The 15,294-nt window shown below is 39.6% G+C and overlaps 1 protein-coding gene across 1 annotated transcript; it reads right to left on the reverse strand.

The window, feature by feature from the left end:
- Positions 1–1,602: 1,602 nt before the first annotated feature.
- On the reverse strand, positions 1,603–15,111 carry ARPC1A (actin related protein 2/3 complex subunit 1A). Its single transcript, XM_026054010.1, has 10 exons — positions 15,054–15,111; positions 11,942–12,047; positions 11,246–11,350; positions 8,878–9,100; positions 7,560–7,667; positions 4,682–4,894; positions 3,785–3,860; positions 3,389–3,582; positions 2,692–2,782; positions 1,603–1,866 (listed from the first exon to the last, which is right to left on the reverse strand). Exons 2-10 carry the CDS (start codon positions 12,003–12,005, stop codon positions 1,828–1,830), a joined length of 1,113 nt encoding a protein of 370 aa, XP_025909795.1. The 5' UTR covers positions 12,006–12,047; positions 15,054–15,111; the 3' UTR covers positions 1,603–1,827.
- Between the last annotated feature and the right edge of the window lie 183 nt (positions 15,112–15,294).

A 15,294-nucleotide genomic window follows, 5' to 3' on the forward strand; every position in this document is an offset into this window, starting at 1 on the left:
TAATGCAGAAACAGCACAAAGACTTTTATTTTCTGCACTCTTTGGGCCATACATTTTAAACATTTTTCTTTCYTCAAATAAAGCATCCCGTTTTCAGAGCAACTTCAGAAATCAAATCCTAAGTTTCTGAGATATGAGCATGTAATAACACGCCTGCACACCAGGACAGAAACAAATCCAAGCTGCTCTGTCCCTCCTCCACATAGGCTGACAGTGACATTTTGATCCAGAAGACATTTAACTACATCAGCATGACATTATATCTGAGCTAATAAACCCATCCTCATTGTAAAAGTCATACACAGAGCACTAGATGATGAGTAAGAGGTGAAACAGTCATCATTTTATGTTTAGAAGGGAGGGGAAACTGAAAAACCACCCTYGAGTGCCAGAGGAAGAAAGGCAAAGACAAAATCAAACTAGGAGGAACTGAAAAAACAGCCAATTCCCTGCATTCAGCCAGCTTTTCCCCTGTAAATGGTCCTCTGATGGACATTGTTCACTCAAAGAAATACAACAGAACTTGTTGGCTTTATGGGCTGCTCTCTCACCATCCCTCTTCAACCACCCAGAGCTGAAGAAACATTCTGGTTGCAGAGGAAGTGGTAAATTTAGACGTTGTTTTTTTTTTAAGACACTTCTGCATTTGCAAAAATGAAACAAAAAAGTCTCAAGCTTCATGCAGCRAGATAACCCCGAGCCAGATAACTCTCTCCAGAGCACAGCCTGGATCAAGCCCCAAGGCAGCAACAAACTTTATCGTGATGGGAGCGTCTGATTCAAATAAATAATTTGCAAGTGCCTCGTGAGTGACCAAGGCTCAGAATTAAACTTGAAAAGATGCAGGCACCTGGAGAGGACGGGCTGAAGCCACGGCGTGCTCTTCGCTCCGGTAAGATGTACTTGATTTCTTCCTGGTCRTTACAAACAGAGAGTTTTATTTACAGAACACTCAGCTCTAATAAGACATGCAGGCCTGTGTGTTTTAAAAATGACTTTTCTAATTTATCCYGCTACGATTTGGCTGTGCAAATTTTTGCCTCGCTTTGTGCCCACCCTCTCCCATTCTGCACTGCACAATGAGGAGCCTCTGCACAGATCATAAAACCAACTACAAACGATCCTGGTCATTTGCCTTCAGAGAACTACGAGCCGCCAGACTGAATGAAAAAGACATTCAGTTTAATTTGCTATTCTTGCTAGATTACTGGATTCARTGGCAGGCAGGCAGAATTAGAAGTCAGTAGGACAAAAATCACACATCATCCAAAATTGCCACATTCTCCAAGGGAGTAATTTCCCTAAAAGAAGTCTAGCTGGTTCATCTTCATTTGTGAACTTTCAGTTAAGATGAACTCTTCCCCTTTTGAGGCCAGAAAAAGCAGTTCAGGCATTTCTGCTCTATTTATCTGGTTTTCTTCCCACAGTATTCCTTTTTCAAACCGTCAATAAGAATCAAAACACCAAACAATCTGTTTTTTCCTTTATTATTATTATTATTATTTCTAGCAGACAATTTACATAAAATTCCCCTTTTAAGTTAGTGATTCATAACTTCCTGCAATAAACTACTTAAGGAGCAGCTTTGGTAAAGAATGGAATGAAACAACCAACCAAAAAAAAATAAAATAAAATAAAAGGAACAATCACAGCTGATTTTGAAACCAACACAATTCACCAAATTTAGATTCAAAAGAAAATCTGCCAAGCTGTATTTTCTCAGTGTTTCCAAATATTCCGCCTTCTTCCTCCCTTTTTGAGTCTGTGCAGATGTGGGAGCTGCATTCGGTCAAGCAGTCTGCCCTGCTAGATCACGGAAATCCATCTCTACATGATTCGTAGACCCTGAATAGAGGACTCTAAGGTCTTGAAAGAGAGAAAATCTTAATCACAAACTGCTACCAWATCCTATATTAAACAATTCCTTGAAAAGGTTGACATTAAAAGAGGAACAAAACRAAGAGGGTCGTTGAGACGTGTAACCAGAGACCACTATGATTATTCATTCCAAACTCCCACCTAGATAGGCATACAATTTCCCCTCCTTTTCCCCAGAAACTGCACTAAAGCACTTTATAATTTCAGCTTCTTTCTTAGTCTCTGTCCCTGCTTTCAGGCATTACTGGAGTACAAATTCTTCCCCTAAAGACACATGCAGGTTTGTAAGCAAAGCTTGGCAGGTGAGTAGAGACCTCTGTTGGTCAGTCCTAACAAGGCAAGCGTCTGGGTGCCTTCTTGCACCCCTTACAGTATTTCTTAATTGTTTTAGGTAAATTCTTACTATTTCTGTTAATTAATGGAGTGTACGACTCTGTTCTTAAGACAGACAGGGAGTTCAAAGGCATAGGAGCAAGAAGGGGGAGCAGGTCTTGCTGCACCAGTGATCATTCTAGCCTCACTGTGGACATGATAGAGGTCATAAAACGGAAAGAATTAGCAGGATTCCTACAGGAATGTAAGTGATCCAATTAAAAAATTGTGTGGATTATGACCATCTGCTAAGCAAAGTCTATCTGTATTCATGCTAAACCTTAAATCTGTCTTCCTTATGGAGCTTGCTAATGGTCTTGAATATCCCAGATTTYCTTGTGCTAATACAACTTGCATTGGGGCTGAGCCCCAGCAGCTGAGGCAAGAGATGAACAAAACCAGGAGCACGTGCAGGCCACAAACACAGCAGCAGCAGCCTACCTTGAAATCCCAGATGGTCATCGCTCCATCAATGCCAGTGGTGCAGAACTTACGACAATCTCTTTTGTCTATCTCATAAATAGACACTTGGCTGAAAACAGAGAGTGATAGCTGTAAGACAGACACCCATTCCAGAGCGCCAGGAAGCAGGGAAATTTGGGCAGAATTCAACTCCCACTCTCCTAAAGAGAGACATGAGGACAGCATATTTTATGCTAGATTTTTGGTGCAGTGCTTCAGAAAAGTAAGCAAAGAGAAGGATGCCAAAAGCTCTTTCAGCGTGTGGTGGTTGTAGTCTAAACATTTCCTGGATAAAAGCAAATTGCTCCAGAAATGTTAACATCTCCTGGGCTCTTTCAAATGTAATATTTTATATGATTAACCAGAATCACTCACACACACACACACACACGCACGTAATATCTGAAATAGTAAGTTGGTACACATGCTTGTTTCAGGTGAAGTCGGCTGCCTGGATTTTGTCAGCTCTCTACGTATTTGGTGAGATTGGCAATGTTCAAGTTGCTGAACACATTAAGCACAAGCAAACAGAGACTGCAGGAATGCAGCGTTAATGATTAATTTTACAAGTTTCCATGCAAGCTGCAGGAATTGATAGCTASTAGGGCAAATTCACACTCGCAAAGGAGCTTGAAAGAAAGCCCCTTCCCCTCATTTTGACTGCCAAGACACTCACGTTATACTGTTTTGGTGCAGTGTCTCCAAGGTAGTGTTACGATCTTCCGTGGTGGCTCTTTTATCCATGTTTCGAAAGCGTTCCATGGCGGAAATATTGCGCTGGATGCTCTGTTTGGGAATGTCTAGTTTGGAAATGAAGGTCAGCAAGCCACGGTCATCACAGTTAAAGAGCATCGGGCAGCAATCATGTCCCTGCAAGCAGACATCATTAAAGTGCATCAGGAAACATAACTGTCTAAATACAAGGAGAGCTTCCTTCTAATATCTTTAATTGCAGAAATGCAAAGGCTGACTCTCCTGAAGAGTTTTCTACTACTAACTTTCCATTGTAGCATGCTGTTTTTCCCTCTCCAAAATACTGTAACACTCTACAAGGAGAAAATGAGGCACTTACAGCTGCCACCATGCTGTTCTCCGAGACAAATGACACACTCAGGAGTGGGAGGAATTCTGTTTTCAGCTGCGAAACCCTGAACACAAGAACATTTGTTAAAGGACTTCACTGAARCCTCTCATCTTTGACTGTAATAGAACATAAAAGAGACTGTTCCCAGACATGGATTATTGGAAAAGTCAGTGCAGCTCAGTTGTTGTCCTGAAGTGACATGAGAAGGTCAGAATTTGCAATAAAGGAAGTTTTAACCAAAAGGCAGTGCCCTGAAAGTTCTATATCAAACATGAATTTTGCACATGAAATGCTGAAATCATTTAGCACTCTATGTAAACTATACCCACAGTTTAAAAAGAACATTGAAACAGAAAAAGCTCAAATTGATGAAGTTATCAATTTCGTTTCTAACATAAAAAACAGTTGAAGTTTTAGCATTTAACGTCACCTCTTTAAGAGGATAAAACCTGTATGTTACCTTTTGTAACTCTACAATAAATAAGAATTAACTACAAGGCTAAAATTTTCCTAGGATTTCTATATCACTTTATACTTAATGAGATCCTCGGCAGGCTATTTATACAACTTTTGTCACCAGAGACATAAAACCTTGCAACAACACTGTCTTAAGGCCAAAGGACAGAACTGAGATTTCATGAAATGAACAACTTATTTTCCACATCCCTGGTAGGACAAAGCCTTGGTAGTTATGGAGTTATGGACATATTTCTCCAAGCCTCTTGGATCCACTTATGGGGATATACTGATTCCCTGGCCACAAAGTGCAACAGTTTTTACTTCCAAAGCAAGTGACTGTACCTCCATAGAGGACATGCTTGTAAGAAATTTAAATTATAGAATCTAAAATTTTCAGATAATAACTAAGAAAAAGGCCATACTCACATCATATTTTTTGAAGCGTCAGCAACTGACACGGTACTGTCATGACTGACCCAGGCTAGGCGGTTACCGCTGGCAGAAAAACTGACACTGTGCACCCATCCGCCACTTCCAGCGCCCCCAAATTCTGACATCAGCTGCCCAAAAGGCATCTTGGAGCCCCAGGGGGTACTAGCTGGTTTTTCATCGACTTCTTTAATGTAAGCAGAAAAAACTCTGCAAATAAACAAATTTTCAGCATGAATATATATAGAAAAAAACTCTTGAGAGTGGCATATTTCGCAATGGCAGCAACTACATACATTCTAATTCTATCAAAATAAACTACTACAGTATTCTTAAATAACAAGTCACTCCTGGCTGGGAAGTTTTGGTACACAGAGAGAAAGAAATAGTACAAAGAGGGTAATGAATAAAATACAAAGAGGGCTTGTCATAAATGTCATATTCTGTTTCTCTCTCTTTTTTCCAGAAGGTGGCATTAAAACATGGATTGTACTCGCATTTTCCACTGTGCTAGGACCTCCCTTCCTTCTGCAGTGTTAATGACCCTCAGAGTCGATTACTTAGTTACAGAAAAGCTAAGAATTACACCATGTAATTAGCAGCTAATACAAACACCTACAAAATTACCCATGTTTTAAGAACATTCACCTTTTTGTAGGATTTCAGAAAAAGAAAACTGGTGTTCAAATGCCAAAGAGGCTCCGTGCCACCTTATCCTGGCTCATTACTGAAAGAATGCCTCAAAAACCTGAAATACCACAATGTTTTTACAGCTCTTTTCCCCAGCACTACAATTTTCTAGGTATGCTTAAATAGAAAGCCTCCCCCTTTCATCAAATTCCTTCTGCATGATTCAGACATGCCACAATATGGTGTTCTTGACTGTTACCATGGAAGTTACAGGGACATCACAAACATAGGATAAGAGTCCATGAACAGGAGGAGCAAGTGAGCTACACCACACTACTACTAGAGAAATATTCCAATATAAAAGAAGTGATCGGACATCCATGATTATAGTTAAAAGCAAACAGTTATTTCATACTGATTTTGAGGGAATGGTACTCCCTCCCTCCTCTTTTAACGTTATTTATGTGTACAGCATGCTTTTCAGAAAAGGCCCTATATTCACATTATTCAAATAAAGTTGACCAATTTGGAACAGAAAAAGGTTATACTGCAGCTGTATTAGGTACTCCTTTTCAGAAGATTAAGTATGAATTTATAGTTAGCCATATCAGTTTAATTTTAATTTAATGATAATCCTTCAACAAACTTATTTTTAAAGAATGGTTCTCTTTAATGTATGGAAATAGGACGAGACGTTTAAAGCAACAGCCTTTCACTCAAGGCAGAAAAAAACAGTTCCTCAGTAGTGAGAGACCAAGGAAATGACTACTAGTATGCATATATAAAGTGTTTTCATTTACTAAAGTCTCCCTGTATTTTAAAATAAACAAAAACTCAGATTGAAGACCCCAGCCTTCAAAGGACATTTGAAAATGGCTTTTATGTGGGCTAGCTGCCCACGGCAACATTGTCCCACAAGCACTGWCCCACTTAGCTGCTTATTATCTGACAATGGCTTTGACCATTATTAGAATTAGAACTATCTATCAGAACTGATGCATACTTCAGGCCCAGGTATCTTTATTATCTTTAATATCCAACTGGACATTCCCCAGAATTGGAACTGTAAAGCTCTTTGTTCATCTTTAACAAAGAGAAAAGTCTTTCATGGGATTGGGGAAGCAATATAATCATAAAAGCAGTATCCATCTCCATTAATTTTCCTTTCTTTCTTTCTTAGTTAATAACATTTCTGTACAGAGCTTTCTATCATAAAAGAGACAAGATTATCAAATGATTCATCCTAAAGTTTTAAACAAGAGCAGAAAGTTTCCCAAAATGCTTTACCAAAATCCATTTTTAAATACACACCATTTTCAGAGAAATAAGGTGTAGGTCAGAGTTTTCTGACAGGAAACACAGGACAAAGCAAGTTTTCTAGTAAACACTTGGAAGAAAGTGATTGAAGACCACCTTGAACTTTTTTTCTTAAAGCAAACAAACAAAAACCTGAATGAGTTCAGGCAGAATGAGTACTTTCTGCACTACATTTCTGGGATAGGAAGTGAATAGGTATAGTTTATCTAATTAGAAATGGAGATAAGGCACAGAATGGAGAAAATTCTCCTCTTGACCAGTATTAGTTTCACATCTAATGAATGATCAAGGCTTCAGATGTATGTGCTTCATTTTGAAATAAGGAACTTAATAGTTGATCCCACCTTCCCATCCCACTTCTTAGTAATTTTTAGTACAGGTTTTGAAGCTTAAAATTACCCTATTACATAATGGAAAATTCTGTTTTAAGAAAAGTATCTTTCATTATCATTCAAGGTACACCTGATTAAGTAAAGTATGAATAAAAAGAAAAGTCAACTACACTGGTCTTCACGCAAAATTCATTGCAATGACCCCAGCTGCTCAATACAGAGCAACTCGCAAGATTTATCCTACACAGCAGTGGTGCTTTTCTACAAGATAGCACTTACCAGCTGAATTTTGGCCCAGGTAGACCTGAGCACTTAGCACATGTATAATAGTAGTACTCCAGTGCATTGCTAGTAAAGAAATCTATGGTCTTATTAAATTCACACGGATTCCTCAACAGAGAAATATTATCAGGCCAATGTCTGCATGTAGTGGTACCAAAGGCCAAACCTTTTAAGCTGAGTAGTTGATTTTAGTACCAACACTAGAAAGTGGTGAGCTGTCTTCTATTCTGATGACATGAGCATAATTAATATTCTTTTGCTACTAATTTAAACCAGTAACCCAAATTCATTTACATACGTTTCATTTCTCTCACCTGCACTTGAAGTCACAGGATCCAGCAGCCAACAAAACATTATTGGGGTGCCAGTCCAGGCTAAGGACAGTGGAACGAATGGGCTTTTTAATGTGCTTGCTCACCCACCTAAATAAAGAAATAAAATATATACAAAAATATTTCAGAGTCTCTCCCACCATAAAATAGGTTCTAGAAAAAAAAAATACAACCCCCACACAATGACTGAACATGTCAGTTTTCCAAGAAAACTCACAGTGTGCCCAAGTCTCACATCCATAAGACCATCTAAAAGAATCTGGAAAGACTGCAGATTCCTGTCTATAGTCTAAAATTTAAAACACTATAAACAAACTCATGTCAAATATATATCTACATCTCTTCATGTGAATCCTATCTCCCAGCCAATATTTATAGTATAGCAGACTGAACTCCCTAACATGAATTTGGCATAGTAATTGCCTGGTTCCTTACACTCTACAAACAGCAGCTTCGTTGACCACGACACAGAACTAAGCAGCATTACTTTCATGATCCTTCTGCAGACAAGAGTGGCTGATAAAGCATTAACAACCAAAATACTGGAAAGCAGAAAGTTCAAAACAATCTTGAAAAATGAATTTTATAGATTGTCTCATTGTTTACCATCTCCACGCAGAAGGTTGCATACAGAATGGTGGGCAGAGAAACCTGTGTTTTTATGCATGTTTATACAACACAAAATAACTGATACTTAACATACTGATTTAATTAACTGATGACATGTTAAAAACATCTCCAATGACAACTCCATTAAAATAAAAAATACTAAGTTTAGAATCCAAAGAGAAAAATGTTAATGGTAGAAATGTTTCTAATAGTTCTGTTTGAAATCTATAAACTCTAATGAGAATGCATGACAGAATATGGATCAGAGAGACTACCAGCTTCAACATCTGCTAAATGGACCATGCTTGAGATAAATGATAGACTTCAATACTTTAATGACAAGAAGTTGTCCAATACAAATGATATGCAAGAAAGACTGGATCACACTTTCTTCATTCAACTGGGGAAATGAAACCTTTCTTTTCAACTACACCACATGTATAACTTCAAAACAGATCGAGTCCAAGGCCATTTAGGTGCTATAGCAGAGCACAGAATTAAAACAATTACTTTTTTCCCCCGAGGATGCAGGGAGTCTCCTATAGAACTAATAAGGCCTAGCCCTCTCATTTTCCTGAGGACTTCAGCAATTAGTAAAATAGCACACTAGGTAACACCACTGAACTCCAGGCTTTAGCTTTCCCAAGGAAACCTTAAAGATATAAATGCAAAGCAAATTTAAACAGCTCACCAATCGTTTTCAGATTCAAAGTAGCACACAGATATAAGTCGAGCTCCACTTCCTACAGCAAATTTATTCTCCAAGGGAGACCATTTCACAAAGGTGGCTGCACGATTAATCCTCAGGATCACAAGGGTTGGCTTCCACACACCATCCTTCTGACTCCAGACATAGGCATTACGGTCTGCACCACAAGTTACAATTCGATCGCTTTTGGGAGCCCAGTCAATACCTGCAATTTAAATCTCATATTAATAATCTTTTCCCTCCATACTGTTTTCCCTACAATAAGCCAAAACTAGAGACAATCTTCACATCCTCCTACCACAAAGATAGTTGGTTCTACATTAGTGTTCCCTTTTGTGAGTTATTCTCCAGACCTTTAAAAAGTTGTTATGGGTATTAGTTTCCCTCTCTAGCTTTCATCAAAACTGCAGATCCCGATTTTCCAGATTTCACAGAGAATTTGCCTAAGGAARACAGCTCTGAAAGCTGACCAACAGGTGGAGCTCTGCAGATTAAGATCCGTCTGTCAGCCCTCTCCATCACTGACTTCCACAGGAGGCGCCTTTTTCAATAGCTGAAGTCCAACAATTCTAGAAGTAGGCACAAATCTCCATCAGAGCTGTTCATTTGCTGCCAGACCGCAGTCATGGTCTAAGAGTTTAGATAACACTTCTTTTTGCTGGTTAGAATTTATCAGTCCTTATGTACTGATGGAAGAATCCTTGTAATGCATTCTGCTTTTCAACTTTGCAGAAGACTAACCCAGCAAAAAGTGAGTAACCTTCTTTAGAAAGTGAATTGAAGCAGCTGCTACAGGTCTCATACTCAGGACACGGGAAAGCCAGACAAAGGATCTTGTCTCTTGTGATGAGAAGCTAGAGGTGCAGCAGCAGAATCACCCTTGTCGGAGGCAGTGAGTGGATTGATCAGTTTGTCTCTGGAGTCTAACTACAGCCGCTTAAGTCTTCTTTTCAAGTGGAACACAGCACTTAGTATTCCAAGGGCATACGCTTTGCTGAGGAGAGGTGCTTATTTTCCCAAGTCATGAATATTTGTTTTCTCTCTAATGCCAACAGGTACAAGAGCAAAGATAAGCCCTTGGGGAATGACATGTCATTTACAAATTCAATCCAATCTACAAAAGAGCACCAGCAGTTGTGCTCTCTGACAGCAAGAATCAGATGAACTGCACAAAGTTCCTGCAAACTCTCTCTGGGCAGATGCTTCTACCCATTAGTGAGCTGAAAAACATCAAAAAAATATATTGCTGTTTTGGGAAAGTGCTTATATTACTTTCATTTCTTTGGAGAATAAAATCCGTAAAAATACCATAAAAAAAAAAAAAAAAAAAAAAAAGCAGCAATTTATAAGACTACCACGGGACAATTCCATTTTAAATGCAACACTTTGTGTCTCAGCCTGGTAGCCTCAATATTTTTATTCTGGATCTACGGAGATTCTGGGTCTGTATTAAAATATACTCTCTTGTTTTAAGTCCAGGATTGACCATTTCAAGACTTGTGTAAGTGGAATTTTATCTTAGAACTACATTTTTATTGAAAAGCAAATTTCCAGCTATCAGGGTCAGAAAAAGCATTAATATGAAGTATAACTAATATAGTCTCCTCCTGAAGAAGACTTGAAGAGTAGGTTGATCAGAATTGACAGCAGTATTTGTTTAGACAGGATATTAATGCTAAAGCTTGAAGATTACAATTTAAATGTGGAAGAGGTTTATACACTCACAATTCTAAAAAGTCTATTAAGAGTCCCATCATTGCACTACCAAGCTGCTAACCATCACTGCCTCTAACATCTCCTCACTCACTTCTATGATGTATAATTTCAGCAGTAGCACAGGTTTCTGAAAATACAAACTGAAAGAACAGCATAAAACCGCAGGTCAAACAGAATACTAGATTAAATGTGAATTAAGAAGATCAAAATAAAAATGAGCTTAACTTTCTGTAGTATATCTACTTTGCCASAAAATTAAAGCACAGGTATAGAAGTCATTCACCTCTTCAATAGAATTTTAGTATAGATTTTTTGCTTGACTTCTTTTTCACTTAGCTTGTGACACAACTGGATTACTTGAGAAGACTGAAAATTATTTTTAATCCATAATAAGGAGAATCAAATAAATGACACTCAAAGAAAGGCTTGAAGCCTTTCTTTTTTCCCCTAACATTTGTTTATGTAGTTCAGGGAAATGATACAAAGCTCTCCATAAACTGAGAATGACAAATTTTGAAAATATCTATTTAGTCAACACTTCAGATTTCCTATTTGGATACTCAGGATGGGAGAAGGAGGAGCTTGACAAAGTTTWACAATGTCCTCAGCCTGGCAAAACATATTGTTCTCCTACCTGTAATGTGTCCATTGTGTTCCTTTAGCTCATGGGCTTTTACCCACTGGTTCCCACTCTTCTTATAGATGTGGACTTCATGATTATTAGGGCTAATGGCAATCTCTGCAGGGAGACAAAAAACAATCCAGTAGTAAAGAAGACTTTTTAATACCGAATGCCTTATTGGGAAAGACTTTCCAAAAATATAATCTCTGTTCTCAAATTTGTGAGCACTACATGTGTTTTGTAAATCAAAGGACAACATTCTAGGATAATGTCAAATAATTATTGTTATAGCATGGCGTTGAGTACACTCAACAAAGGCACAGTATATTTTGAACATAGCAAACCAATCTATAGCGGAGACCTAGACTATTTTTTAAAAAAAGGGGTTGGCTTTGGGGCAGGACAAAAAAGGAAAGGGAAAAAAAAAAGAAAAAAAGACAAGAAAGAACCTGGTCATACTTTCATGCAGATTCAGRCCAATAGGAAAAAAACCTTCCAGAACACTACTAAAACTACATTCACTCATGGGTCACAGCTCCAGAACGGATTTAGAAAACCGCAGATTTGGAAGATTTTGGATTATAAATTAACCATTTACCATGCAGCAATATACACTTGACCACACCTCCTCTAAATGATCCAGAACATTACAAGATCATGGACTGATAGCAAAGAGAATATAATAAGCAAAAAAAAGAAATCACTTACGGGTACGATCTCTGTTCCATGCATGGCAGGTGATTGGTTCTAGTAAAAACTGATGTAGAGACATTCTGAATTAAGAGTTATTCCTATGTTTTAAAAATTGAAAAAGCTGAAAAATGTAAAAGTGAAAACAACACTTTAAATCAGATTAAGTATTAAAAAAAGAAAAAAAAGTCTTTAACATTTGCCAAGGCCGAGTCCWGTATTACACCTTATATAATATAGAAGATGAGCAAATTCCTCAGTAGCTACATGAGTGCTACAAAGCTGCCTTTGCCATATGCCCTGCTAACTTTAGGAAGCAGAKGAATTTTAAGTGTTCTGCTTACTATACTGTTTACTAATTACTATGGCAATTACCCTAATAGGCATATCCTTTTGCTTCTTAGTATATCCTCAGAGGTGAGAGTGAAGTTCTGATCAAGTCCAACAAAACCACTATTTTTACTGTAAAATTAGAGTATTTAAAAAAAAAAAAAAAAAAAAAAAAACTAGGTACATATCTCAGTGAATTGACTCAAACTCTGATGTGCATTAAGGCTCACAAGCAGCACCACAATAAATCTTTATCTATTAGGAGATGCCCAGATTGACAGGTCTAGAACACTAATACACAACTATAATCTGCCGACAAAAAAAAAAAAAAAAAAAAAAAAAAAGTGTCCTAGAGAAAAATTACTAAAATTAGTAATTAACTAATGACTAATTTCTTCACATTAATACTGGCATTCAACTGCTCTATAGTTCTGTTTTCTTCCCCAAGAGATTCAAACACTAAGAGAACAAGCTAAATTAGTCTTTTCTTTAAATAATTAAAATATTTACCAAAAGCTAGATATTCATATTTTTTCTTCAGCTTACAACCACATCAAAAGAGACAAGCCTGAACATCTGCAACTGGAGAAGCACTGGCCAGCAATTACAAAGCAGTTTAAAATCTCTTATCATATGCTCTGTCCCATATGAATCAACGGCAGCATAAATGGATGGAAGATAACATCGTAACAGCTCAAGGTCACCTGTAATAATTTAAATGTKCATAGTTCAACCGATACAACATAGTTCTGCCAGTTGCTTCCTCCTTCCATGTATTCCACCAAAATTTCATAGCAATTTATTCTTGGCTGGTGGATCAAAGTCTTTTTACCTCTACATATACATCTAAAAAGAGAAATCTGTGTGATGTCATTCCAAGATATCCACACCCATTATAGCCCGAAATTACAACATACCCAAGTATGGCCATGTTAGCGGAGGGTGGGGACATCAGGCAAGGTAGGAATTTGGAGGCAAACAGGAAATGAAYGGCAACCCAATAGAAACTCAGGAGTGAATGAAAGATGAGTAAGTTCTTACTGAGTTTAGCAGTTACTATCCGGCCACGAGAACAACACATAGACTGAAAGTGCTGAATTTTGAAGGAGAGATGATTCAGCACCCCACCAATACAAACTGGTCAAAAGATTTTTGTTTTCTCTGAAGAAATCAAGCACCGCTGTTTTAAAGAACTTTGACTTAAAACTGCTTACAAAACATACTTCAAATTTTCAGTTATGTATGGGCCTTAAGTTTAGTCCGTGATTTTAAGCGACCTGAATTTCATACTTCTGCTAACAATCGTATTCTGCAGACCAAACGAAACTATGAAATATACGCAGTGCTAAGCAAAATAATTAAGCAGTTTTAATTAACGTGAGAATGTTGACACAATCCGAGTTACCTTTGACCTTGGACAGCCATGATTTGCGACTCCATGTGTTAATGTAAGCAAAACATGTCTGCAAATTGCTTTTTCCACGATCTTGCTTTCGTACTTGCCAACGAGCAGTAGCAGCACATTTCCATATACAGGAAAAGTTGAAGAGCTGTTCTACCAACAAGGAATGCTCAGCCTTTTCTACTCTTTCCGAAATAAAAACGTAAAAAAAATCCAATTCCCCACCTCCCCAAGGAACATAGCTATTTCCAAACATTTTCTAATACTCTCCTGGTATTCTCTCCACAGATTAGCACYATCTACAAATGACGCAGTCTCATCCTAATAATATCTAGCTGAGGCTACTTTTTTTTTTTTCAACTTAGTAACCTACTGGTGGTTCCAAAAACTTCTATCTAGACAAGAGATATGATCCACCCTTGCTCACTGACAAACTTCTCGAGCACAATAACCTGTACCAAGCAACAGCCTCCTCTTTTGGTTTGGTCACAGACTCATTAAAAGTAGTGATGATAACCTCAAAAAGCACCACCATTTCTCTTGTCTGATCTTGCCGCATAATATTCTTTAGGTAGATAAATCTCAATTAAATATGCCAGCTGTATGTATTTCTTATCAAAACGCAGACCAAAAAAAAAAAAAAAAAGGATTAAACTTGCAACTTTACTACAGAAAATACAAACTGCTCTGAGTCTTSATAGAACTGATATCAAGCAAAACCCTTAGCACCCTCCTGCAGCCAGGAGGTCTCAGAATCTCTCACTGGAGAGAGACACTTTAAAGCCAACTTTATTAGCAAGATGCTTGTGTATCCCTAATCTTTTATTCCATTTGGCTTTTCTAAGTGGGGAATAAGTGTCCTCGAGCACAAGCACAAAACCATGGAAACGTTGCACGCTTGGTCAGGGCCAGCTCCCTGGGCACGGAAGGCGACCGGAGGGCGGTTGGGATGGACACGACTCGCTGCTGTCACTGCTCTTCCGTGASCAGTACGAGGCCGGCCGAGCAGGGCTGCGCTCCCGAGACAGCACGTGGGATAACTGCAACCCCCGCCTATTTCCAGCTGCCTTTACATCCCCTCCAAGCATCTGGAGGAGAGGTCATTAAGGGCTGCCCGCCCCTTCCCCCCGGCGCTGTTACCCGCTCCCGAATCCGCTGCTCGGGGGGCAGCAGGGCGGCTCTGACACGGGCTGCCCCCCTCGCGGCAGCACCGGTGGGAAGGGGCCGGGCCGGGCCCTCGCCGTGCCCTCATGGCAGCGCACGGCGCGGCCGCCCCGCCCGCCCCTTCCCGCCGTAACGGCGGAGCGCGCCCCTCCCCCCTCCGCGCTGAGGTAAATCCCCCCCCCAACGCCGCCGCCACCCCCGCGGCACCGGCTGTCGGCTCGGCGCGGGACTCACGTGAGGCGGCGGGAGCGGAGCGGGACTCGCGGACTCTGGTCAGTCAACGCGACTCCGCTCCGGGCGGCGGGCGACGGAGCTGCCGGCAGCGGAGGCCGAGGGGGAAGGGGAAGGGGAGGGGGGAACCCGGCACTGACAAGGGAGCCAGGAAACGCGCTCTGCGCCTGCGCGCCGCCCGCCCACCGCCCCCGCGCGCTGCGCATGCGCTGCCCTGGGTGGGAGGGGAGGGGGGAGAGGGGAG

Source organism: Nothoprocta perdicaria, unplaced genomic scaffold, assembly GCF_003342845.1.
Source record: "Nothoprocta perdicaria isolate Ctin4 unplaced genomic scaffold, notPer1 scaffold_12, whole genome shotgun sequence".
Lineage (NCBI taxonomy): Eukaryota > Metazoa > Chordata > Aves > Tinamiformes > Tinamidae > Nothoprocta > Nothoprocta perdicaria.

What these genes read in the sequence shown, in the direction of transcription:
- ARPC1A (XM_026054010.1), bottom strand. Translation starts at nt 12,005, where the DNA reads ATGTCTCTACATCAGTTTTTACTAGAACCAATCACCTGCCATGCATGG. An exon ending in ACACAATGGACACATTACAG is followed by an intron (nt 9,101 to 11,245) that starts GTAGGAGAACAA and finishes TTTAAATTGCAG; the next exon opens with GTATTGACTGGGCTCCCAAA. An exon ending in TCCTGTGACTTCAAGTGCAG is followed by an intron (nt 4,895 to 7,559) that starts GTGAGAGAAATG and finishes GTTTATTTGCAG; the next exon opens with AGTTTTTTCTGCTTACATTA.